The 26,746-nt window shown below is 39.2% G+C and overlaps 1 protein-coding gene across 2 annotated transcripts in view; it reads right to left on the reverse strand.

Annotated features, from left to right (window-relative positions):
* The window catches only part of shoc2 (SHOC2 leucine rich repeat scaffold protein), a 159,536-nt gene that overhangs the window by 67,984 nt on the left and 64,806 nt on the right, over nt 1-26,746 (reverse strand). For both annotated transcript variants that reach the window (XM_073026849.1, XM_073026848.1), the window contains exon 3: nt 5,671-6,608. In XM_073026849.1, the coding sequence (XP_072882950.1) occupies nt 5,671-6,370 (700 nt within the window). In that variant the 5' untranslated portion in view covers nt 6,371-6,608. The remainder of the gene's footprint in view (nt 1-5,670; nt 6,609-26,746) is intronic.

Here is a 26,746-nt window from a genome sequence, read left to right on the forward strand (position 1 = left end):
CCATGAGCCAGTCCTCATCAGGGGATCATAGGAGGAGAGGGTTATCAATTTTAAATTCCTCTGTTATCATTTCAAAGGATCTGCCTAGGGTCCCGCACACAAGTGCCATTACAAAGAAAATATAGCAGCACCTCTACTTTCTTAAAAGTTTGTGAAGATTTAGTATGTCATCTAAAACTTTTACAAATTTTGTAAATCTTTGAGGAGAGTATATTGATTACTGTATCACAGCCTAGCACAGAAACACCAATGCTCTTAAACATATAACCAGAGAACATTACAGCACATCAACAGGCCTTTTGGCCCTTCTTGGCTGTGCAGAACCATTTTTCTGCCTATTCCCACTGACCTGCACCTGGGCCATATCCCTCCAAACACCTCTCATCCATATACCTGTCCAAGTTTTTCTTAAATGTCAAAAGTGAGCCCGCATTCACCACTTCATCCAGCAGCTCATTCCACACTCCCACCACTCTCTGAGTGAAGAAGCCCCCTCTAGTGTTCCTTTTAAACTTTTCCCCCTTCACCCTTAACCCATGTCCTCTGGTTTTTTTCTCCCCTAGCCTCAGTGGAAAAAGCCTGCTTGCATTCACTCTACCTATACCCATCATAATTTTATACACCTCTATCAAATCAACCCTCATTCTCCTACGCTCCAGGGAATAAAGTCCTAGCCTATTCAACCTTTCTCTGTAACTCAGTTTCTCAAGTCCCGGCAACATCCTTGTGAACCTTCTCTGCACTCTTTCAACCTTATTAATATCCTTCCTGTAATTCGGAGACCAAAACTGCACACAATACTCCAAATTATGTCTCACCAATGTCTTATACAACCTCACCATTACATTCCAACTCTTATACTCAATACTTTGATTTATAAAGGCCACTGTACCAAAAGCTCTCTTTACAACCCTATCTACTTGTGATGCCACTTTTAGGGAATTATGTATCTGTACTCCCAGATCCCTCTGCTCTACTGTACGCCTCTGTGTCCTACCATTTACCTTGTATGTTCTACCTTGGTTTGACCTTCCAAAGTGCAATACCTCACACTTGTCCACATTAAACTCCATCTTCCATTTTTCAGCCCATTCCTCCAACTGGTCCAAATCCCTCTGCAAGCTTTGAAAACCTTCCTCACTGTCCACTACACCTCCAGTCTTTGTATCATCAGCAAATTTGCTGATCCAATTTACCACATTATCATCTAGATCATTGATATAGATGACAAATAACAATGGACCCAGCACTGATCCCTGTGGCACACCACTAGTCACAGGCCTCCACTCAGAGTAGCAATCCTCCACTACCACTCTCTGGCTTCTTCCATTGAGCCAATGTCAAATTCAATTTACTACCTCTCCATGTATACCTAGTGACTGAATCTTCCTAACTAACCTCCCATGCGGGACCTTGTCAAAGGCCTTACTGAAGTCCACATATACAACATCCACTGCCTTCCCTTCATCCACTTTCCTGGTAACTTCCTCGAAAAACTCTAATAGATTGGTTAAACATGACCTATCACGCACAAAGCCATGTTGACTTTTTCTAATAAGTCCCTGTCTATCCAAATACTTGTAGATCCTATCTTAGTATTCCTTCCAATAATTTATCTACTACCGATGTCAAACTTACCGGCCTATAATTTCCCCACTTACTTTTTGAGCCGTTTTTAAACAACAGAACAACATGAGCTATCCTCCAATCCTCCGGCACCTGACCCGTGGATATCGACATTTTAAGTATTTCTGCCAGGGCCCCTGCAATTTCAACACTAGTCTCCTTCAAGGTCCGAAGGAATACCGTCAGGTTCTGGGGATTTATCTACTCTGATTTGCCGCAAGACAGCAAGCACCTCCTCCTCTTTAATCTGTATAAATTCCATGACCTCGCTACTTGTTTGTCTTGTTTCCATAGACTCCATTCCAGTTTCCTTAGTAAATACAGATGCAAAAAACCCATTTAATATCTCTCCTATTTCTTTTGGTTCCATACATAGCCAACCACTCTGATCTTCAAGAGGACCAATTTTATCCCTTACTATCCTTTTGCTCTTAACATACCTGTAGAAGCTCTTAGGATTATCCTTCACTCTGATTGCCAAAGCAACATCATGTCTTCTTTTAGCCCTCCTGATTTCTTTCTTAAGTATTGTCTTACTCTTTTTATACTCCTCAAGCATCTTATTTCCTCCCTGTTGCCTATACATGTTATACATCTCTCTCTTCTTTATCAGAGTTCCAATATCCCTCGAGAACCAAGGTTCCTTATTCTTATTCAGTTTGCCTTTAAGCCTGACAGGAACATACAAACTCTGCACTCTCAAAATTTCTCCTTTGAAGGCCTCCCACTAATCAATCACATCCTTGCCAGAGAACAACCTGTCCCGATCTACACTTTTTAGATCCTCTCATTACTTCAAATTTGGCCTTTTTCCAGTTTAGAACTTCAACCTGAAGACCAGATCTATCTTTATCCATGATCAAGTTGAAACTAATGGCGTTATGATCACTGGAACCAAAGTGCTCCCCTACACACACTTCCGTCACCTGCCCTAACTCATTTCCTAATAAGAGATCTAATATTGCATCCTCCCTAGTTGGTACATCTATATATTGATTTAGAAAACTTTCCTGAACACATTTTACAAACTCTAACCCATCTAGACCTTTAACAGTATGGGAGCCCAAATCTATGTGTGGAAAATTAAACTCCCCTACAATCACAACTTACTGTCTCCTGCAGTTGTCTGTTATCTTTCTGCAGATTTGCTCCTCCAATTCTCGCTGACTATTGGGTGGTCTATAATACAACCCTATTAATGTGGTCATACCTTTCCTGTATCTCAGCTCCACACATATGGCCTCAGTAGACAAGCCCTCTAATCTGTCCTGCCGAAGCACTGCTGTAATATTTTCCCTGACTAGCAAAGCCACGCCCCTACCCTTCATCCCTCTGCCTCTATCATGTCTGAAACATCGGAACCCTGGAACATTGAGCTGCCAGTCCTGCCCCTCCTGTAACCAAGTTTCAGTAATGGCTATGATGTCATAATTCCACGTGTCAATCCACGCCCTCAGCTCATCTGTCTTTCCCATTATACTCCTCGCATTGAAATATACACACCTCAGAAGATTATTACCACCACACACAACCATACTATTTGTGACTTTGCATGAACTACTAACATCATTTATTTTTACCCCCATTCCACTATCTACTCTGGCACTCTGGTTCCCATCCCTCTGCAAATCTAGTTTAAACCATCCCCAATAACACTAGCAAACCTCCCTGCAAGTATATTGGTCCCCTTGTAGTTCAGATGTAACCCGGCTCTCTTGTACACGTCCCACCTGCCCCAGAAGAGCTCCCAATGATCTAGAAATCTGAAACCCTGCCCCCTACACCAGTTTCTAAGCCACGTGTTCACCCGGGAGACCCATTTCTGTTTCAGTTAACCACTGACCCTTACCACATTTGTTACCTTTGTTTAATCCTGCATTGGACTATATACCTACAAAGTAATCAACTTTTCATTTGAAAAGTAGTCTACTACTCAATACGTTACTTTCTTTAACAAAATACAAAAGTTTCTCTGTAGCATGGAAGTTTTTTGAAAATGAATGCTTGGAAATCTAATACTTGTTCTTTTCTAATGACACTAATGCAGAAGACAAAAATAAACATCAATGACAAAATTTATATAAAGAATCTAAGGTGCTAAAACTTTTGAACAGTACTGTATACATCAGCTCAGTTCTGTAGCATCTCCTCAGGTTTAAAACCACAATCATTTTTGCAGTTATCAAGCACCTAATTTGCATAGGAAGCTTAGCAAATAAAAATAGTTCCCTGAACAATGAATATCTAGAATACTTGGACTAAAGGGCCTGCTTGTGCCATAGTGCGCGATGATAGTACTGTATTACTGACTTAAACAAGCTTCCCTTCATTAATTATAAAATACACAGAAAATTTTCAATTTGGCTTGCTCAATAACATAACATGTACATTTCACACAGCCCTCTCAGAAGGTACACTGCCAATTAAGTACCTCCCTCAACAGAAAGTCCAGTTCTGAACGAAATATTTTTTGGAAAGGTCATGAACCTCAAACATCAACTTTGTCAAAGATGCGCCTTGACCTGCTAAATATTACAAACATCTTGCTTTTTTCTCAATTCGCAGTTCAGTAAATGATTGCAACCCACCATAACCTTTAGGTATTAACAAGTGACAGGTTACAAGATGTGATGCAGTAACAGATCAGAAAATAATACCTTGCAATGGGACTGAAAATACTAATTTGAATTTATTTAAATCTTACATCTGCCCCACAATGCGAGGGAGCAAGAATCTTTGTGTTATGACTCCATCACAGTTATGTGAATTTATAAGTAATGGCTTGTAGAAAGAAGCTGTCCCCTAGCCTGTTGGTCCCAGCTTTAATGCTGCAGTACCATTTACCAGACAAAAGCAGCTGAAACAGTTTATGGTTGGGGTGACTGGTGTTTCCAATGACTTTCCAAGCCTTAGTGCCCAAATACTGACATTTCCCTTATTTATTAACAAAGGATTAAAACCCTAACATTGACAATTTTTGCTCATACCTGTAAGGTAATGGAGGAAAGCTCAAAGGACATGTGCAGATAAGTTTTTTTTAAACACTGAGGTGGGTGACTGGAATGCACTGTCAAAGATGATGGTGGAGGTAGATACAATTAACTAATTTAACAGATTCTTAGATAACCACATTGATATGCAGAGAATTACAGGGATATAGACTTGCAAAAGGTATTAATTTAATTAGATGTTATTAGCTTAATTAGTTTTGCACATCATCACAATCTAAAGGGCTGACTCCTGTGTAATTCTGTTCTAAGTAATCAAACCTTAACCTGCCATGAGGTAATCAAGGAAATCATTTCTACAAATAGTCAAGAAATGGTAATCAGAAATAACAGAATAATTGAGGAAAAGTATATGATAGTGTTAATGAGGGATTAAAGATCTACTCATCCTATTTTCCCATTAATCATCTAAGAATCCATCAAAATAGCCCAGCATATTAAAATCAAAGCCAGCATGTTATTCTTTCCTTTCTCACAACAATTTTGAAAATACACACAACTACAGCACTGAATGATTAGAACAATAAGTACCTCATCAGAAATTTCTAGTGGCCTCAAAAGCATTAGTTCTATTAAGGGAGCAAATGCAAAATTATATTGGACGTCTGGGAAGGATTTACCCCTGCTCTCAGGAATTAGATGGATGACTTGTTCTTCATTTTTACATTTAGGACATCATTTGACAATTAACTTTCTCGTGGCCAACTGCCAGCCTAACAACATTCTTTGTAATCAAAGGATTGTTCCAGAATTTGTAGAGTTTTGCACAACTACACACTTTTGAAATCAGGTGGTCAATGTGAAATTGCCACCCCATATCTCTGAAAACAATGCCAAGTAATTGAAACTGAGAATAGTTTTGGCAATTACTGTCATTTGTAAAGCTACAGCATGTCTCATGCATACATAAAACAAATCAATAAACAAAGAAGCACATAAACTACTGCATTTATGCCATTAACATTTTCAATGAACCTTCAAGGAAACTGATGCTCAAATGGTACTGAACGTGCATTACAACACTGAATATACTTACCTATTTCTGCAGGGAGCTGTTTAATTTTGTTCTCACGGATACTCAGCATTGTAAGTTTGGATAGATTTTTGATGTCCTTTTCCACAGTAGTTATACGATTAAACCGTAGATAAAGAGTGGCAAGGGAATTCAGCTTGTACACTACTGCAGGGATTTCTCGCAGTTTGTTATGCCGTAAATCAAGCATTCTCAGTTTCTTCAAGTTATCAAGAGAATCAGGCAAACTTGTAAGTGAATTTTCACTCAGTGCCAGGGTGACCAAGTTCACAAGGCATCCCAGTTCTACTGGCAAACACTGCAATTTATTACTATACAAATAAAGTTCAGTTAATTGGGTCAATTCTTTGACCGATGTTGGAAGCACATGAATTGATCTTTTTGCCAAGTCCAAACGCATTGCATTCTCCTCACGACACTTGTTTAATTCCTTAACAACTTCAGCATTACTAGATTTTTTACGTCCTGGTGCTGGATTTGGCCGTTTTATTGTATTGTCCACTTGGAATTGCACTCCTGGTTGTACCCCACTAGATTCTTTTCTTCCTTCTTTGGCATCTTTCCCTTTGGTTTTGGACTCTCGCTCTTTACCATCTTTTCCAAACCCACCAGAAGCCTTTCCATCCCTTTCCCTGTCCTTTCCCAAGGAAACTTTAGGGTCCTTTTCTTTGCAGTCCTTTTCTTTTCCTAATGTGCTACTCATAATGGCTGCAAAATCAGTAGCCAATTTGAAAATGTTTTGGAAGGATTTCTAATCTTCAACAGTTGGAAGGGTTCTTATTTAAAATTTTCTACTACACAAAATAAAGTGAAATCTGATATGGCACCAAACTGCACATCTGCCATTAAAGAACATATCCAGTTTTAATCTGGAATGTAGTCGCAGTCCACCTGTTGAACATCCTTACTCTGGCGTATCATTTATGTCAACAGAAATATTCCTGCAACAAAAAAAAGAAATATTGTTACTAACTTACTGTAAAGCAATTGCCTATCAAGCAATTTTTTTAAATTCAATTAGGAATATTCATATCTAAAATAAGAATATGTTCATGCTACTTATAATCAGGATTCAAAGACTACAACTGCTAAATGACCAACTAAACACTCCACGGTTTAACTTCTAATGAATTAACCACCTGCAATAAAGTGACTACGAATGAATAAAGTGAGTGGAGAAGATAGGATGGGGATTGAGGTGAAAAATACTTTTGAGAGCTCCAGCCCTATTTTCTCCTACGTAATGTGCCATAAAATAAAATTAGATTTAAATGAAATCTTGGGTCAAGATCAAAGTTAATAAATTACATAATGCAGTGGAAGGGAATAAGTTTTGTGCTTTGTTCACAAGGTTGAATTTAATAGTGTTTGAAGTTGTATTCTTTTGCTGCAGAAAGAAAAGGAAAAAAGAACACTATCTTTATTTCTGTGGACCTAAACAAACCCAGCTTTGCTTTAGTACAAGATGAATTTTAAAAGTTAGAAATATATAGAAGACAGAATGGCTTTCTATGTATTCATATAAAGGAATGATAAAGATGATAAATGATTCCTTAAACACCAGAATGAGGATCAAATTTATATTTCAAGCATATTCTGGGTACCCAACAGATTTCCCAATTTTAACCAGCAAATAGCTCCTGTAGAAATCACAAGCTCTTAATGAGTTTTTAATACAAGGGTCAGGTTGGAAAATAATGCCTAGCAGAAGGATTGGATTTTATAGTGGAGTGTAAGATGGTGTGAGTGTTGTATGTCAAATAATTGACTCTTCAATCGGAACAGACAGTTGTTTAAACAACAAATGCATCTTGGTCAGAAATGTTTACAGTACAATACTGTATAATTGGCAGACATTTTTGTTATAAATTTCCTTCATACTGACAAGATTTTTCTTCTGATTCCAAGCAATAGGAGATGCACTGAAGAAAATGACACTAATTTTTGGCAAATAAAACTGTAGCGATATGTAACAGTACATGTTTTACAATTTAGAATTTCACCTTGGTAATAATCAAGGGCAATCTTATTGCATCAACCACCTATATTCCACAAAGTCAAGAACATAGCTTGCACATTCTGATTTGGTATAAAGAGAAAACACATTGCTAACATATTCATTTCAAAAGCAAAAGAAAATCCACTTAGATTGACATAAGCATAATATTTTTTTTAAAAACTATTGGTCTTTCACTTCTCAGGAAACATTAATCTTGATATTTTAAGGGGTGGATTAATTATCTCAGAAACACAAATCCAATTGAACAAGTTATTTCATGCACACAGCAGCTTAACCTTACCAAACGTTCAACTCCGGTGGAAACCCCAGCCTGAACATATATGCACATACAGGAGCTGTAATTGCAATGTTTGAAACCACAATTTTTGATTTCTTTACTACATAGCCATTCATTGTCATGGACAGTTCGTCATTTCAAGGGGCATTTCCCCCCCACTTCCCTCCCCTTGCTTTGGAGATAATTTACATCTTGAATCAAAAGAGAAAATGAACACTTGAAGTGAAGGAACATGCACGCAGCAGGTGGAACAGTTCAAATCCTGCAGATTTTGCTTGCCACTTATTAAACAGGACAATCAGAAACCACTGAAAACAAATGTATACTATATAGCTGTCTTGGTGAGGATACTTGCTTTATCAGTGGGAAGCAGAGTTATCTTCTAAATAATAAAGCCATTGATCATTTAAAATGTGGTCAATTAAAAAATATTAAATCAACTGAATGCACTGCCCTAGTCAAATCAAAAACAAGACAATTTCACACAAAAGGGAAAATCACTGTCACTCAATTGCCTAGCGAATGAAATGTCAGCACGAGCTAACTCCATCTGTCAAGTCTTTCACATCTGTTGGGTAGATTAAAGATCTCATCTGTAGATAGCAATGTGTAATTATTTTGCAGTAGAAAATAATTTAAAGTTTCTGCTTAATAGAACCACAACCATCTTTGTATAGTTGTATGTTTCAACAAATCCTATATTAAAAACAGCATTGCCACATCATTTAATTTTTTTAACTAACATTGAATGTGAGGGAATGGGGCTAGAAGCCAAAACTAGACAAGATAGAGTAAAATTTTGGGAAGAGGCTGAGACAGGAAAAAGTGACCAGAGAAAGGAATGCACCCCCTCCCCAATAGGTCACAGAATATGACTACCAAGGACTGCAGGCAAGGATGGAGGAAAGGAGAAGTAAAATGTCAAGTGCTTTGCTAACTGCATTGTTAATTCAACATTGAGTAGTGTTCATATCAAATCTATTCTGGATTGAAAAAACAACACCACACAACACTTCGGTAAATTGACTGAAAATTATTTAAGGTCAAGGACACACTGAAAGATTTAGGATACCAGTCAATTAAAATATGAAAATAAAAAGTTCTAATTTGCTTCATGTTTCAGATTGTAACTTATTATCATAGACAATCACATTACAATTATTATATTTCTTGTCCATTGCTTGCTGGTGAGCAAAGGAGCACAAACATTTTTCAAGTCATTTTTAGTAAGATTCAGAACCATTAATGGGATTTTAGAGAAGCATGAATCTTCTGCCCATAAACTTAAAATAAGAAACAAGTTTTTCATTGTTTTCAATCTTAGGATCTTCACTTCCTTTTTCTTTATCTAAATTGAATAAACAAATAACTACGGTAATCCTATAGTCAAACATACATTGCGAATTTGGTTTCAATTTCGTAAATTTTTTGGTTTGAATAAGTTTATTTTATCATGCCCTATAATATCTAACTATTCTTTTCGGCCCTCTCTTATGGATCAAGCTTTTCTTTTATGGAAAACAAAAGGTATAACATGTTTTCGTGATTTGTTTTTGGATGATAGCGTTATGTCCTTTGAACAGCTATCTAATAAATATAATTTACCTAAAACCCATTTTTTTTTTAGATATTTGCAAGTTAGAAATTTTTTGTATAATGAGCTCCAGTCTTTTCCGAAACTATGTCCATTGGACATTACGGAAAGAATTTTAGCTCTGAATCCTTGTCAAAAGGGTTTAGTAGCTGTTATTTATAATATGATCATGAAAATACAGCCAGAAGTATCAGAAAAAATTAAGAAGGAATGGGAAGAACTTCATTGTCTTATATCCACTGAGCAGTGGGAGAAAATTTTACTATTAGTCAATTCGTCCTCTATTTGTGCTAAACATGCCCTAATACAATTTAAGGTTGTACATAGAGCTCATATGTCTAAGGATAAACTTGCTCGATTTTACTCTCATGTTAATCCAACCTGTGACAGATGTCATTCTGATGTTGCTTCATTGACCCATATGTTTTGGTCTTGCCCTTGTTTACAAAATTACTGGAAAGATATTTTCAGTATTATTTCAAGAGTTCTGAATATCAATTTCCAATCACATCCTTTTACTGCAATTTTTGGTTTACCAATGGTGGATAATAGTCGTTTATCCTCTTCATCTCGACGAATGATTGCATTTGTTACATTAATGGCTAGAAGATCTATTTTATTGAATTGGAAAGAAATTAATCCTCCAACTATATTTCAGTGGTTTTCTCAAACTATCTCTTGTTTGAGCTTAGAAAAAATTAGAAGTGTTGTTTTTGATCCTTCGGTTAAATTTGAAGAAACTTGGAGACCATTTATTCAACATTTTCATATGAGTTAAATTGTCTTTTCCTAAACCTCACTTTGATTATCCTTAATTATTTGGATGGAGGTTCGGAGTTATTGGCACTACTGTATGTATTTAACATTATGCAATGGCCCATGTTGGCTAGTGTTTTTTTTCCTCTTTTTTGGGTTTTTTTTTTCTTTTTGTTTCTTTTGTTCATAAATACTATGAGTTTGGGAGGCTATATATATTGATTATTATATATTTGAATGTCTACTTAAACTATTAATTATGTACTCTCAAACACTTTGTATTCATGTTTCATTTATGTTTGTTTAAAAAATTAATAAAAAGATTTAAAAAGAAAGAAAGAAAGAAACAAGTTACATTTTCCATCCAACCCAAAATTACTCATTGGCAGTACGGATAAGGCAATTATGCTGACTAAATGGTTTACTTCCAATATAAATATATGCTTAAAAATTACAACTGTATTAAAAAACTAACAGGTTTTAGCTTTGAGATGCACATTAACTTCATAATTACACTCACTGAAGCTAGTTCTCATTATAATCATTGCTAGTGATTGTATAGTACATTAGCATGATGCACCTTTACCTCCTGAACATAGAGTCAGCTGCACTTGTATTGAATATTAAACCTTTACTCTTAAATCAGGGACTTGTGCATATTCAGCTTTGTGCACTTTTACATCGTTTCCAATGGATTTGATCTCAGATAACCTAATAGAAACTAGAACAAAACACTGTTGATTTTAGAACACTTCAAGATTTCACACAATTCTTTTTATTGGCCTCCCATAAACAAACCACCAGTTAATTTTTCCTTTAGATGGCACTGGTTGAGGAAGAACACCAAAGTATCTCTATGCTCAAGTATTTTGGGATCATTAACATTCTCCTTAAGATTTAAAAGAATGCAAACAGACAAGAATCTAATGGGGTTTGATAGGGTAGATGTTGAAATATTTTCACTAGTGAGAGTCACAAATTAGAGGGCTTAGCTGCAAAACAAGTCATTTAAAAACTGAGAAATTTTGCCTGAGGGGATAGTGAATTTCTGCAATAAGGTGTGTAACACCCTGGGAAAGGTTTCACTGCTAATGTAATGGTCTTTCTGTAGAAGCAGTGTTTGGGTTATGGTTAGAGATAATGGGTGCTTTGGAATGTGAGCCGTCCAAAGAAGGGAGTGTGTTTTTCGTGTTGTGTGCCTTACCCACGTAAGCTGGGTTTTGGTTCAGCAGGAAATGAAGGAAGAAGACGCCGGAGAGAAGAGGTTGTAGGACTCGACCCGAAGCAGGGCCATGATTCGGCGTGAGCTCCAACTTGTGCACATTAAACTGTTTCATTAAAATGAGCCCTTTTATTTTCTTGCTTTTTCTTTACTAACCCTTTAGTCAAGTTAAGAAATATAAAGCTAAATCATTTAATTGTATGCGGTGTACTGTCTGTTATTTCATGGTACTTATTTGTAACAGCGTAACGAACCTCGCAGCATCCACACAAAAGGGGATGGGCTTGCACTTCAATCTCCAACGATGTTTTGGGGGGGGCAGAGATTGTCTTCCCTAGACTTACGCAGCCAACAGAACTGAAGTGTTTTAGATGGAAAAAGATAAATTTGAAAGATTCGGACTAGAAGGGCCGAGATGGCCTGTTTCCATACTGTAATTGTTATATGGTTACAATCGGCCCTTCCTATCCGCAAGGGATTAGTTCCGTGACCCTTCGTGGATACCAAAATTCGCAGATGCTCAAGTCCCTTATTCAACCCATCTCAATACAGTGGATTTTAGGACCCAGTGGAACCCCAGACCTTATTTAACCTGTCTCAGTGCATTGGACATTAGGACCCAGTGGTAGAGATCTGAATCCGCAGTGTTTCTGTTCACGAAAATAATCACGATCACGATTGAAAATAAAGTGGAAGTAATAAAGCGATCGGAAAGAGGTGAAACGCCATCGGTCATTGGAAAAGATTAGGCTACGTCAGTCAACGATTGGAACAATTTTAAAGGATAAAGTGAGAAAGGGTCTGCCCTGATGAAGACTACAATTATTACTAAGCAACGCAGTGGTTTAATTATTGGGTTTTGGGGTTTTGATCCTCCACATCAACCCGGCACAGTGGAGAGTGCACTCCATAGCAATCTGTCCCGAGTCCCGAGAACTTCTGTTCCCGAGCCCGGCACTGAAAAATAAGTTCTCAAGTGTTTTATATGCATAGGAAGGTAAAATATATACTATATACCAAGACAAATGTTTGACTAACTGACGCTGAATAATACCGGATGTACCTGTTCCGACTTACTTAGTAAGAACTTCCGATTTTTTCGATCCCGATCCAATGATAACCCACGCACATCCTCCCGTATACTTTAAAACATCTCTAGATTACTTATAATACCCAATACAATGTAAATGCTATGTAAAATAGTTATCATACTGCATTGTTTAGGGAATAACGACAAGAAAAAAAGTCTGTACATGCTCGAACAACAAGTGCTGGAAGAGCACTTCCGGGTTTTCGCTATTCACGGTTGGTTGAATTCGCGCATGTGGAATTCGCTGATAAGGAGGGCCGACTGTATATAGAAATGAGTGCTTTGGGGAACTGGCACAACAAAGGAGATGAGATAAGGCCAATATAAATCAGCCATGTTCATATTCAGGTTGAAGGGGCCTGGTGGCCTACACTTGTATTTGCATTCTGAGCTATCAAAGTCAATACAGGGAACACTTGTTTTTTTTCAGAGGAATGGCCTCCTGCCAAAAATCAAACACTTCAAGTGTCAACCTAACTTAAGGCCAAATACAGGGTCTCTTTGACCAACTGGGACCAGCTACATTCCAACTTCTATAGCATATGCTTAATGCAAATAATACACGGGCCCCAATTATACCCAAGGTGGTGTGATCCATCTCAGCAATTTGTGGGAATTTCATCTTAATGCCTACAGCAGTACTGAATCATTCCTAAATTAACAGGTCGATCATTCCCATTGTACAACACAAAACCTCCAAGAGCAGTAAAGTACCAGGAATATTCAATACTGACATTCCAAAGTTGTCCATTAATTCTCCCTCAATCTATTCAAAATGAAAGATCAAAATGAACAAATATTTATGACAGAGGTTGATAGATTCTTGATTGGTCTAGGCATGAAGAGATATGGGGAGAAGGCAGGAAATTGGTGTTGACAGTAATAATGGATCAGCCATGATGAAATAGCAGAGCAGACTCGATGGACCAAATGGCCTAAATCTGCTCCTATATCTTATAGTCTTGTGGTCTTATTTTAAAGAACGTAGAATCACTCCCAAAATCATTTGACCTTAAAGACCTTAGATTTTAAAAACATTTTAGGTCTAAAGGAACTGATGAAAGATTTGAAACCAGATTTAAATAGGATCAGTAAGAAAAATGTGCTTTAATAAAACTAATGTCTCTAATACTTGCACTACAGTCTTCAGCTACATCTTTAAACATTACCCTATTTTCTGATAAATAGGAGGTAAACTGCAATAATGCTCCAGATATTTGATAAATCAAAAAAGACAAAATTCTTTATAGTACAGTACTTGCTATACTTTGTTGGATGTTTGTTACTTAAGCCTATTGCTGGGCTTAAGAGCATTCATTTATTGCCTTTATGAAAACAGGTTGAGTGAACTCGGCCTTTTTCTCCTTGGAGCGATGGAGAATGAGAGGTGATCTGATAGAGATGTATAAGATCATGTGGATAGTCAGAGGCTTATTTCCCCAGGGCTGAAAAGGTTGCCACAAGAGGACACAGGTTTAAGGTGCTGGGGGTAGGTACAGAACTGATGTCAGGGGAAAGTTGTTGTTGTTGTTGGTTGTTTTTTTTAAAAACGCATAGAGTGGTGAGTGCGTGGAATGGGCTGCTGGCAATGGTGGTACAGGCGGAAACAATAGGGTCTTTTAAGACATTTTTGGATAGGTACGTGGAGCTTAGAAAAAAAACAGAAGGCTATGGGTAAGCCTAGTAATTTCTAAGGTAGGGACATGTTCAGCACAACTTTGTGGACCGAATGGCCTGTATTGCGCTGTAGGTTTTCTATGTTTCTAAGTATTACCACAGAGCTCAACTGCCCCAATATTTTGCAAAGTAAACAACCGTCTACAGCCATCAACTAGATGGCTATACAAGACTGAAGCCACCAACTAGACATGCTATACAAACACAGTCAAAGTAATCAGTGTTACATATTTAAGTACAATATTTTAAGTTAAATTGTAAGCTTCTAGAATGCAATAATTACATAAATCTTATGTGGTTCATCCACAATAACTCCTTCAAGTAATTTGTTCTTGGACAGATGAAAACTGATTTGTTGTTGCAATCTTCAAATGGCAATATTTCCAATTAAGCCTGTGTTAATTTTTGATTTTCCTGTTTGTCAAGGTAGCCTAAAATATGTAAATAGCCATTACCATAAATCAAAAAGTAAAAACAATGAATGACCCAAATAATGTGATCAAACAAATTACATCGGGGAGAAAATCCTTTGAATTAATGTTGTCAACCGAATACCTAAAACAGGCATTTACAGTAATACGGCTCAATATAACAGACCTGTTCATGTCTGTCTGCAAAGTAATGATGAAAATACAGGAGTCTTTAACTGGAAATAATTGCTCAAGTAAATCACACGTGTGAAACTAGAACTACAATATAACAATAATGCTATTTTTCTACAAACCTACTGGGGTTCTCTTTACATTTTCTGATTAAACTAATAGATGTATTAGCATAACAGATAGGCATTGAAGCTCCATGACATTTTTACTTGTGCATGAAAGACAGGAACCAGCACAAGTCAAGATATAGAGAGAAAAATGTCTTGATCATTTTGATTAAAGGCTTTCAAGCACAGCATGCTGCTTGGAGTTTGGTGATGGCCCCCCACTGAAAACTTAAGGTCTCAGCCTCTGAACAGCTCTGCAGGTGTAACTGTTTGCATTGCCACTTGTATTCTAAATTACATCCAACATAAAATGAAAAAACAGTCATGGGTTATACAAGGAATTGTTTTAATGAAATGCCGCAAAGAGCAAACTAAATGCACATAACAAACAACTGAATTTTGTAGTCAGTTTCTATGTTGCACATTCAATTTGATTCCATGCACTTTTTTTTGTGTGGAGTTCAGCTATTTTACTGCACACAGACTGGGTGCACATAAGTGCAGTCAGCCCTCCTTATCCACGAGGGATTGGTTCCGGGACCCCTCGCGGATACCAAAAAATGCAGATGCTCAAGTCCCTTATTCAATCTGTCTCAATGCGGTAGACAGTAGACCTTAGGACCCAGCGGAATCCCAGACCTTATTTAAGTTGTCTCAGTCCGCTGGACATTAGGACCTGGCAGCAGAGCTCTGAATCTGCAGTGTTTCTGTTCATGAAAATAATCACGATTGAAAATAAAGCGGAAATAATAAAGCAATCGTAAAAAGGTGAAACGCCATCGGTCGTTGTAAAAACGTTAGGCTACGTCGGTCAACGATCGGAACAATTTTAAAGGATAAAATGAGAAATGCCCTGCCCCGATGAAAGCTACAATTATTACTGAGCAACGCAGTGGTTTAATTATTGGGTTTTGAGTTTTATATCCTCCACATCAAACCGGCACGGATGGAGAGTGCATTTGAAAGCAGTCTGTCACTGGCTCACACTTGGGAACAAGCCTGGCGCTGAAACATATGTTTTTAAGTGTTTTATATGCATAGAAAGGTAAAATATATACTATATACTAAGACAAACGTTTGACTAACTGACACTAAATAATACCGGATGTACCTGTTCCGACTGACTTAGTAAGAGAACTTCAGATTTTTTTTCCATCCTGATCCACGATAACCCACGCACATCCTCCCGTATACTTTAAATTATACATATACTCCCGTATATTAGATTACCGGTACTTATAATACCTAATACAATGTAAATGCTATGTAAAAGTTGTTATACTGCACTGTTTAGGGAATAATGCCAAGAAAAAAGTCTGTACATGCTTGAACATGCTGGAAGAGCACTTCCAGGTTTTCTCAATTCGCGGTTGAATTCATGGATGCAGAACTTGCGGATGAAGAGGGCCGACTGTATATCTGGTCAAAAAAGGCTCACCTGCTCACTAAAGTCAATTAACATCTTTAAAAAATGTTTAAGTTCACTAACATCGAGTTAAGTTGCAAGATCTTTTCTTGCAAAGAGTCCTGTTGCAGGAAAGCAACACCCATCAAGGAGTCCCACCATCCAGGTCAAGTGCTCACTGTACTCTCAAGACCAGCATGCACAGTCACATAACACAAGAACATCCCTTTAGAACAGCCAGAAGCTAAAGGCATTAACATGCCCAATTACTGAAAAAAGCTATAGTGTGCTCATGGTTCAAACCTTAAAGGAGGTCTGTTTCCACACGATCTATCTTTGACAATTGAATCTAATAGATTAAGCACATTAGTGATCGAGACAAGTACCTACTAAGACACCAAGATGTCCGAAGTATGACAAAACAGCTCTGTAAACAAGGAAAATATTTTCTAAAAATGACAAAGAAAGAAGGTTGTTTGGCCTTACAAGAAAAAAAAAGGAACATTAAATGTAAAATATTGATGTTGTCATAAATGGCTTTTTATTAGAGATTAGGTAAAAAGCTCAAAGAACAAGGACAAAACTCTACATTTAATTTTCAATAACATACTGCTTCTGACCTCATCATAGAAATCTTTGGATACATGGATACGAGGTAACATGCTGCAGAATCCCCATTTGACTTGTTTTTCAGTTTAATGAAGGAAGCGATGTAGGAAAATGAGTAATGTAGGAGCTTTCCATGTACCAATGCCACATTCCAACATACTTGCTACTCATTTGCTACATCAGGCTATGTCAAGGAGGAGCCGACTCTCGCATAATTCTTTCCTCAAGGATGCAAAAAATCTGAGTTGGTCAGAAACCTCTGGACCATTTTTTTTCTTTTCATTATTCTCTTCAGGGTCTCTCAAGCAAAATTAAACTCTACTATCAAGTACACTGAACACAGCACCATACAAATCTAATTAACTTTCATACAAATGTACTCTGAATTAGAACTTGCATCAAATTTGCTCAGCAAGAAGCCAAAAAGCTACTCTTTTATGCCACGTTCACAGAGGTGGAAAGCTATTTCTAAGAAGAACACAGAGTTTGATCACAATTTGCTCAGACGGGGTATCCTGGCCAAGTACTAAAGACCTGTGCTGATCGACTGGCTAGAGTGTTCACAGAGATCTTTAACCTGTTACTTCACCAATCTGAGGTGCCACTTGCTTCAAGCGCACTTCAATTATACCATTGTCCAAGAACTTTCTGGTAAACTGCCTCAATAACCATCATCCAGTAGCACTTACATCCATAATGATGAAGTGCTTTGCGTGGCTGGTAATGAAACATATCAAATCCCATCTGAGAAGCAACTTGTATCCACTTCAGTTTGCCTACCTATAGGTCTACAGCAAATGCCATCTCAATAGCTCTTCACTCAACCTTGGAACATCCAGACAGCAAAGCTACATACATCACGTTACTTTTTACAGACTACAGCTTGGCATTCAATTCTATCATCCCTCCAAAACTCATCAATAAGCGCAAATACCTCCTTGTGGAATTAGATTCTCGATTTCTTCACTTACAATCGCCAGTCATTTCAGATTGGCAATAATATCTTCTCCGCAATCTCCATCAGCACAGGTGTACTACATGGTCATGTGCTTAGCCCTGCTGCTCTACTCGCTTTACACTTACTATTGGCTCAAATGCCATATTCAGTTTTACTAACAACACCACTGTCGTAGGCAGAATCAAAGGTGGTAATGAATCAGATGGGAAGGAGATTGAAAATCTGGCAGAGTGGTACCACAACAACATTTTCTTAACTCAATGTCAGCAAAACCAAGATTTCAAACCATTGACTTCAGAGATATAAACCAAAGTTCCATGACAGTCCTCAAAAGATGAAAGGTGGAGAGAGTCAGCAACTTTAAATTTCTTGCTGTTATCTGTTCAGAATGTCCTCAGCTGAGTACGCAAGTGTAATTATGAAGAAAGCAGCACCTCTACTTCCTTAGGAGTTTGCAAAGATTCAGCATGACATCTAAAATGCTGACAAACTTCTATAGATATGTGGTGGAAAGCATGCTTCACCTCCTGGTATGGAAACACTAATGCCCTTGAATGGAAATCCTACAAAAGCAGTGGAGACTGCCCACCTCATAACAGGAAATCCCTCCCCACCACTGAGCACATCTCATTAAATTGTTGTTGCAGTAAAGAAGCATCCACCATCAAGGTCCCATACTACCTAGAACATGCTCCCTTCTTGCTGCTGCCATTAGGAAGGTGGAACAGGAGTCTCAGGTCTCACACCACCATGTGCAGGAACAGTTATTTTCCCCTCAAATGTCAGGCTCTTGAACCAATGGAGATAATTTCACTTTCCCCTTCACTGAAATGTTCCCACAACATATGGACCCACTTTCAGACTCATCAGCTCATGTTATCAATGTTTATTGCTTATTATTTCTTTCTTTTCATATTTGCAATTTGTTATATTTTGCAAGCTGGTTGAATACCCAAGTTGGTGCAGCTATTGATTGATTCTATTTTGGTTATTATTTATTATGGATTTATTGAGTATGCCCACAAGAAAACTAATCTCATGGCTATATGTAGTGACATACATGTACTTTGATGATAAATTTTAAAAGGATTGTGCATTTTCCTAAGACAACAGAAACCAGGAAAATAAAAGAGGGAGCTCAAGACATTTACAGCTTCCAAAGTAAGAGTCAACAGAGCAAGTTGTTTTGGGTTAAGAGATAGGGATAGGTGGGATTAGTAGACAGCATGGAATATACAAAACTCACAATGTCACAACATATGTCAATGCTAATAAACCTGATTCTGATGCAGTTATGGTAAAAGGACAACTAAAATGTGAAAATACTTGATTTGAAGACAATGAATTTCAGTGTGAAGGTGGTATGATGCAGAACAAAAGAACTTATTCTAGCTGGAGGTCTGTGATTCATGGTGTTCTGCAGCGATTTGTATCTCTGCTGTTTGTGATGTATATAAATGGCCTGGATGAAAATATAGGGTATAAATATTGTGGATAGCATAAATGACAGGCAAAGAATACAATGGGATATAGATCAGATGGAAAAATGGAGATGGAGATGGAGTTTAACCTGGTCAAATGTGAAGTGTTACAACTTGGTAAGTCAAATGCAAAGAGACAGTACACTCTGAAGGGCAAGATCCTTAACAGTGTTGATGAGCAGTGGCTATACAGCTTGACAAGGTGATTAAGGCGGCATATGGAATGCTTGTCTTTATTAGGAGGGACTATGAGTTCCAAAGTCAGGAAGTTCTGTTGAAGCTTTATAAAACCCTAGTTAGGCCACATCTGGAATAGTGCATACAGTTCTGGTTGCTCCATTACAAGAAATATGTTGAAACAGAGAGAGTGCAGAGGTTATTACGTGCTATTATGAGAGGTTGGATGAACTTGGGCTGATTGCTCGGGAGTGGCAGATGCTGACAGGAGATCTAATAGAAGTTGAAAAGATTATAAAATGCAGAGATATTAGACAGACAATACCTTGTTCCAAGGGTTGAAATGTCCAACACTAGAGGGCACACATTTAAGATGAGAGGGGTAATTTCAAAGGAGATGTGAGGGCAAGTTTTTTTTCTAATTAACAGAGTCTGGTGAGTGCCTGTTGACTGCCTAGGGTGGTGATAGAGGCCGAAACATTAGACTTCTCAGAAACATTTAGAAAGGCACATGGAAAAGGAAAATGGAAGGACTGGGCATTTTCTAGGCAGAAGGGATAGTTTAGCCATTTGATTACTAATTTAATGGGTTCAGCACCTACTCTAATCCCATGTATCAGCACTTGACATGTGTTCTTTTGTGCCTTGTCAATATGAATGCTGATCTAGATTATTGTGAGCAAAGGTCTCAAAAGGAGACAGTTCTGAAATACATGTTAGCAAATGTTAGAGCTCCCCAAATGGCTACAAAAATATAGTCAAAATGAAACAATTAGGGTCACCTTATGATAAATGTTAGAGTTCAAGAAACAACAAACGCAAGGAGAATTATAAAAAAAAATTTAAAAAACAGTAACATCCATTAAAAAAAGCTATCCGCTAAGCAACTTACAAACAGTGAAATATTAATTAAAGGAAGAGTGGGATTTTAATCACCAACATTGTTAATCTTAACATCCTTCATAAAGTGGAACAAACAATTTGCCTGACGAACTCAGCAGGTCTGGTGCTGGGTTTTGACCCAAAACGTTGACAATTTCTTTCCTCCCACTAATGCGGCTCTACACGTTAAGCTCCTCTCGATTCTAGCATCTTTAGTCGCTTTTACAAAGAGAATGTTGCTAAGGTGATAATGAAAGGTCACAGCAGAGGAACTGGATAAAGAGATAAACAGAAACTATGTAAAAGATTCATGGCACTTGCAGATGCCCATTCACAATTAGTTCAGAGAATAAGAAACTGGTCACAGTATTCCAATCCTCATTAGACTAGAAACATCAGACTGGAAGCTTTACACAACTGCTCAAAACAAGGGTAAGATAGTCACCAAAACATGGGCTAATGATAGTCACCATGGGTTTATGAAAGGAAAAACATGATTAATATTAGTTCTATTATGTAGTAATGGAAGACAGGCAAATGTACCAATTGTACATGTAAACTTTCAAAGTATTTAAAGAGCCACTTAATTACATTTAGTAGCAAAGAAACCCACAGTAGATGTAGCGTGGTTCTGAAATTGGCCAAGAATGAGTTCCAATGTGAACTGTTAGCTTCGAGACCAAGTACACACCAGAGATCCTGAGATGCTGGCACTGGAATCACCAACGCTGTGAAGCCTGTAATGACATAGGACAAATACTCTTGGGCGTAACTTCAAGGTCAAGGTTTACAATGTATTAAGCTCAAACAAAACAGTCATGAAAACATGGGATGTTGTAATGTAGATACTCAGTTCATTGTACAGAAGTGAGATGTAGTCCATTCACTTAAGAATGAAATCAAGCAATCCTCTAATTAGGTAAACCTGGCTTTGGTTGGGTGGGGGGGGAGAAGAGAAAAGAAGGGGTAAAGATTATTGATTTTCATTATACTTCTGAACAATCTGGGGTGAATGATGTGACCTCTGTGGAATCTGAAGACAGTCACAGGTGGATCAGATAGAAGAAATACCTCTAAGTGCCCAAGAAAAGCAGGTGGGGGGTTAAAATAGTCATAAGTGAAAATACACAAACTTATGAAGTTGGCAGTACAAGTGAGAAGCTATTTCTAAAAATAAAGCACCAGGAGAATATTGCTTCATTTACAAGTCAAGTAGCAAAAATCAAGAAAATTAAGCTAAAGAGTGTGAGTGAATGTCCAATTCTGGGAAACACACCATAAGAAGGGCCATTAAGGTGTAGAGAAAGTTTTCTGGAATGGTACAATGAAAGTACAATTTCAATTCCATGGAGTCCCCAGGGAAGATGGAAATATTACAGGAATATTTAGTATCTGTACAATTTAAAAGACTAGAAAGGCACTTTGTCCACCAGTCAAGTCCCAAGGATGTTACTTGTCAGTTTGTGCAAGCTAGGTCCTTTCATACACTCAGCAATAGAATACCATATGTCAACAATATACTGTTTTTCTTGATTTTCAGCATGTAAAGTGACTCATTGAAAATCAGTGTGAAATAATTCGGACTGCAATGTAATTTTCCTCATCAGTGTAACAGAAAGGTTACAAGAAAATTAAAAGAGAGTTCTGTTATTTTACAAATTTATTTTTCAGATGTGGGTACAAAGACAAAGCCAGTATTACTGCCCTTTCCTTGAATGCCTTGACCTACATCTGCCCTTCCGATTAAGGTTCTTCCAGTGCTTTGAGGCAAGTTCCAGGATGTAGATTCAATGACAAAGAATCATCAAAATCACCAAGTTAGATTGACGTGTATTGCAGGAGAGTGCAGATGGCAATGGGTCACTGGCTGCTTGTTGCCCTTACACTTCCGCGTGTATTGCAGGAGAGTGCAGATGGCAATGGGTCACTGGCTGCTTGTTGCCCTTACACTTCCTGGTTGTAGAGATCACAGGTTTGGGAGGTGTAGACACGAGGACAGACATAAATAATGGCAGTACATTTGTGGAAGATAGACAATGCAACCACTGTGCACCAATAAAGGAAGAAATGAAAGTTGAGGCAAATCTTGAACACATGACATTCTGCAGAGGATGAAATCCTGAGCAACACAAAATGCAGGAGGAACTCAGCAGGTCAGGCAGCATCAATGGAAATGAATAAGCAGTTGATGTTTTGGGCTGAGTCTATTTTTCAGAACATAGAAACATAGAAAACCTACAGCACAATACAGGCCTTTCGGCCCAAAAAGCTGTGTCGAACATCTCCTTACCTGAGAAATCACCTAGGGTTACCCATAGCCCTCTATTTTTCTGAACTCCATGTACCTGTCCAGGAGTCTCTGAAAAGACCCTAACGTATCCGCCTTCTCCACCATCACCCCATTCCACACTCACCACTCTCTGCACAAAAAAAACTTACCCCTGACATCTCCTCTGTACCTACTTCCAAGCACCTTAAAATAGTGCCCTCTCGTGCCAGCTATTTCAGACCTGGGAAAAAGCCTCTGACTATCCACACGATCAATGCCTCTCACCATCTTATACACCTCTGTCAGGTCACCTCTCATCCTCCATCACTCCAAGGAAAAAAGGCAGAGTTCACTCAACCTATTCTCATAAGGCATGCTCCCCAATCCAGGCAACATCCTTGCAAATCTCCTCTGCACCCTTTCTATAGCTTCCACATCCATCCTGTAGTGAGGCGACCAGAACTGAGCACAGTACTCCAAGTGGGGCTTGATCAGGTCCTATATAGCTGCAACATTACCTCGTGGCTCCTAAACTCAATCCCACGATTGATGAAGGCCAAAGCACCGTATGCTTTAACCAGAGTCAACCTGCGCAGCAGCTTTAAGTGTCCTATGGACTCGGACCCCAAGATGCCTCTGATCCTCCAACACTGCCAAGAGTCTTACCATTAATACTATATTCTGCCATCATATTTTACCTACCAAAATGAACCACCTCACACTTATCTAGGTTTTTCGGGGCGGGTGTGACCTGTACAAAAAGGATGGGTTGCACTTAAATCCCAGGGGAACCAATATCCTGGCGGGCAGGTTTGATAGAGCTGTTGGGGAGGGTTTAAACTAGTTTGGCAAGGGGATGGGAATCAGAATGTGAGTGCAGGGATTAAGGTAGAAGGACAAGGGCATGATGCTAAGAGTTCTGAGTTGATGAGGAAGGACAGGCAGGGAATGAAACATAATTGTAGCCAGTTAAAGGGGTTGAAATGTGTCTATTTCAATGCTAGGAGTATTAGGAACAAGGAGGATGAACTTAGAGCATGGACTAGTACCTGGAACTAGAAATGTTGTGACCGTTACAGAAACTTGGTTGGAGGAAGGGCAGGATTGGATGATGCAGGTCCCGGGGTTCAAGTGTTTAAAAAGGAGTAGGATGGAAGGTAGAAAAAGGGGGGGGGGGGGGGGGAGTGGCATTGCTGGTTGGTCAGGGGTAGTATCACAGCTATAGAAAGGGAGGACGCTGCAGAGGGAGTGTCCACTGAGTCAGTCTGGGTGGAAGTCAGGAATAGGAAGGGATCAATCACTGTGCTGGGAGTAGTCTATAGGCCCCCAAATAGCCCTTGGGACACTGAGGAGCAGATAAGTAGGCAGATTTTAGAATGGTGCACAAAATACAGGGTAGTAGTTATGGGTGATTTCAACTTCCCTCATATTGACTGGCACCTCCTGAGTGCAAGGGGGATAGACGGGGCTGAATTTGTCAGGTGTGTTCAAGAAGGATTCCTGACACAGTATGTGGACCGGCCAACAAGAGGAGAGGCTATACTGGATCTAGTTCTGGGTAATGAACCTGGCCAGGTGACAGACCTCTTGGTGGGGGAGCATTTTGGTGAGAGTGACCACAACTCCCTTAGCTTCAGCACAGCTATGGAAAGGGATAAAATCAGATGAAATGGTAAAGTGCTTAACTGGGGAAGGGCTAACTTTGAAGGGATGAGGCAGGAACTAGCGAGAGTAAATTGGAAACAGATGTTCAAAGGGGAAAACACAGAAGAATGTGGGAGAAGTTTAGGGGCCACTTGAGCTTGGGTTCAGGATAGGTTTGTCCCACTGAGGCAAGGAAAAAATGGTAGGGAAAGGGAACCGTGGCTGACGAAACATGTGAGGCAACTCGTCATGAAGAAAAAGGAAGCATATTTTATATATAAGAAGCAGGAAGTAGGAGGGGCTCATGAGAAATATAGGGTAGCCAGGAAGGAGCTAAAGAAAGGACTTAGGAGAGCTTGAAGGGGGTCTTGGCATGTAGGATTAAGAACCCCAAGGCGTTCTATACATATGTGAAGAACAGGAGGATGACGAGAACAAAGGTGGGACTGCTGAAGGATAAAAAGGGCAACATGTGCCTGGAGGCGGAGGAGGTTGGGGAGGTCCAAAATGAATACTTTGCTTCAGTATTCACAAGTGAAAAGGATCTTGATCAGGGTGAGGTCGAAATAGAGCAGGCCTGTGTGCTGGACAATGTGGAGATTACGGAAGAAGTGCTAGATCTTCTTAAAAACATCAAGATTGATAAATCCCCAGGGCCGGATATGATACACCCCAGGTTGTTGTGGGAATTGAGAGAAAAAAAAAAAATCGCTGGAGCATTAGCTATGATCTTTGAATCCTCTTTGGCTACAGGGGAAGTATGGATTTCCAAGATGGCAGCGCGACACAGCTGATTATCTGTTATTTGTGAAATGGGGTGCCGTGCGTAATCATAATCGATTGAAAACGGACATGGGAACACGGAGGAACATCGGGAACATCTCCAGGAAGACCTTCTTCGTTGCTGCTGCTGCTGCTGCAAGGTCCAGGACTCAGCTGGGAAGAACAGGCCCCCAGTCCTCGGGGTCGCATTGCCGATGGCCGTTGGCGGGGGCGTCTTAATACGCTCAGCAGAGGATGGTGCTCGGAGAAGCTGTGCCGGAGGGGATGGTCGTCGGCTCGGAGGTTCGACGGACTCGGTGTCCGCTGTGGTCAGGTCGCTTTCGGTGTGTGCTGCATCTGCGAGGCTGGGTTCGACGGAGCTTCCATTGTGTGCTACGTCTGCAAGGCTGAGTCAGGCGGCGCCGTGGAAGTCCATAGCTGGGGTATTCCCTTCTGCCACCGGCGTGGGATGGTGAGTCTGTCGGGACCCTAGGGACTTGTGGAAACTGTATGGTGATTTCTTTTGAACTTATAGTCCTTTAACATCTTTGGACTATTTTTACTGTGCCCATGATCTGTTTTTTTTTTATCAATTATGCTATTGTTTGCACTGTTGTAACTATATGTTGTAACTATGTGGTTTTGTGCAGGTCTTGTAGCTTTAATTTTTGGTCTTGTTTGTCTGGTGGATTTGGAGCTCCTTTCCGGGGAACTCGCTAAGACGGTAGCGCGATATTAATACGCAGCAGCCTCTCCGGACACTGGATTGGGGATTGCCAAACGTTATGTGGATTTTCTGGTGTAGTCTGTTTTGTCATGTGCTTTTGTGATATCATTCTGGAGGAACGTTGTCTCATTTTTTAACTGCATTGCATTTGTGGTTTCTAAATGACAATAAACTGAATCTGAATCTGAAGAGCCGGAAGACTGGACAATGGCAAACGTTAGTTCCCTTGTTTAAAAAAAGTAACAGGGAGAAACCTGGGAACTACAGACCGGTAAGTCTTACGTCAGTGGTCTGCAAACTACTGGAAAGGATTCTTAAGGATAGGATCTACGAGCAATTGGAGAAGTACAGTCTACTCATGGATAGTCAACATGGCTTTGTGAAGGGAAGATCGTGCCTCACGAGCCTGATTGAGTTTTTTGAAGAGATAACAAAAGAAATTGATGAGGGTAGGGCAGAGGATGTGGTCTACATGGACTGTAGCATGGCAGTTGACAAGGTCTCTCACGAGAGACTCATCCAGAAAGTCATGAGGCATGGGATAAGTGGAACCTTGGCTGTTTGGATAAAAAATTGACTTAAAGGAAGAAAGCAAAGGGTAGCTGTGGAAGGAAAGTATTCTGCCTGGAGGTCGGTGACCAGTGGAGAGCTCTGCTATTTGTGATTTTTATAAATGACCTGGATATAGAGGCGAAAGGATGGGTGAGTAAGTTTGTGGATGACACGAAGATTGGAGGAGTTGTGGATGGAGCTGTAGGTTGTCGAAGGTTATAAGAAGATATAGACAGGCTGCAGAGTTGGGCAGAAAAATGGCAGATGG

This window comes from Hemitrygon akajei, chromosome 23 (genome assembly GCF_048418815.1).
Source record: "Hemitrygon akajei chromosome 23, sHemAka1.3, whole genome shotgun sequence".
NCBI classification, from domain to species: Eukaryota; Metazoa; Chordata; class Chondrichthyes; order Myliobatiformes; family Dasyatidae; genus Hemitrygon; species Hemitrygon akajei.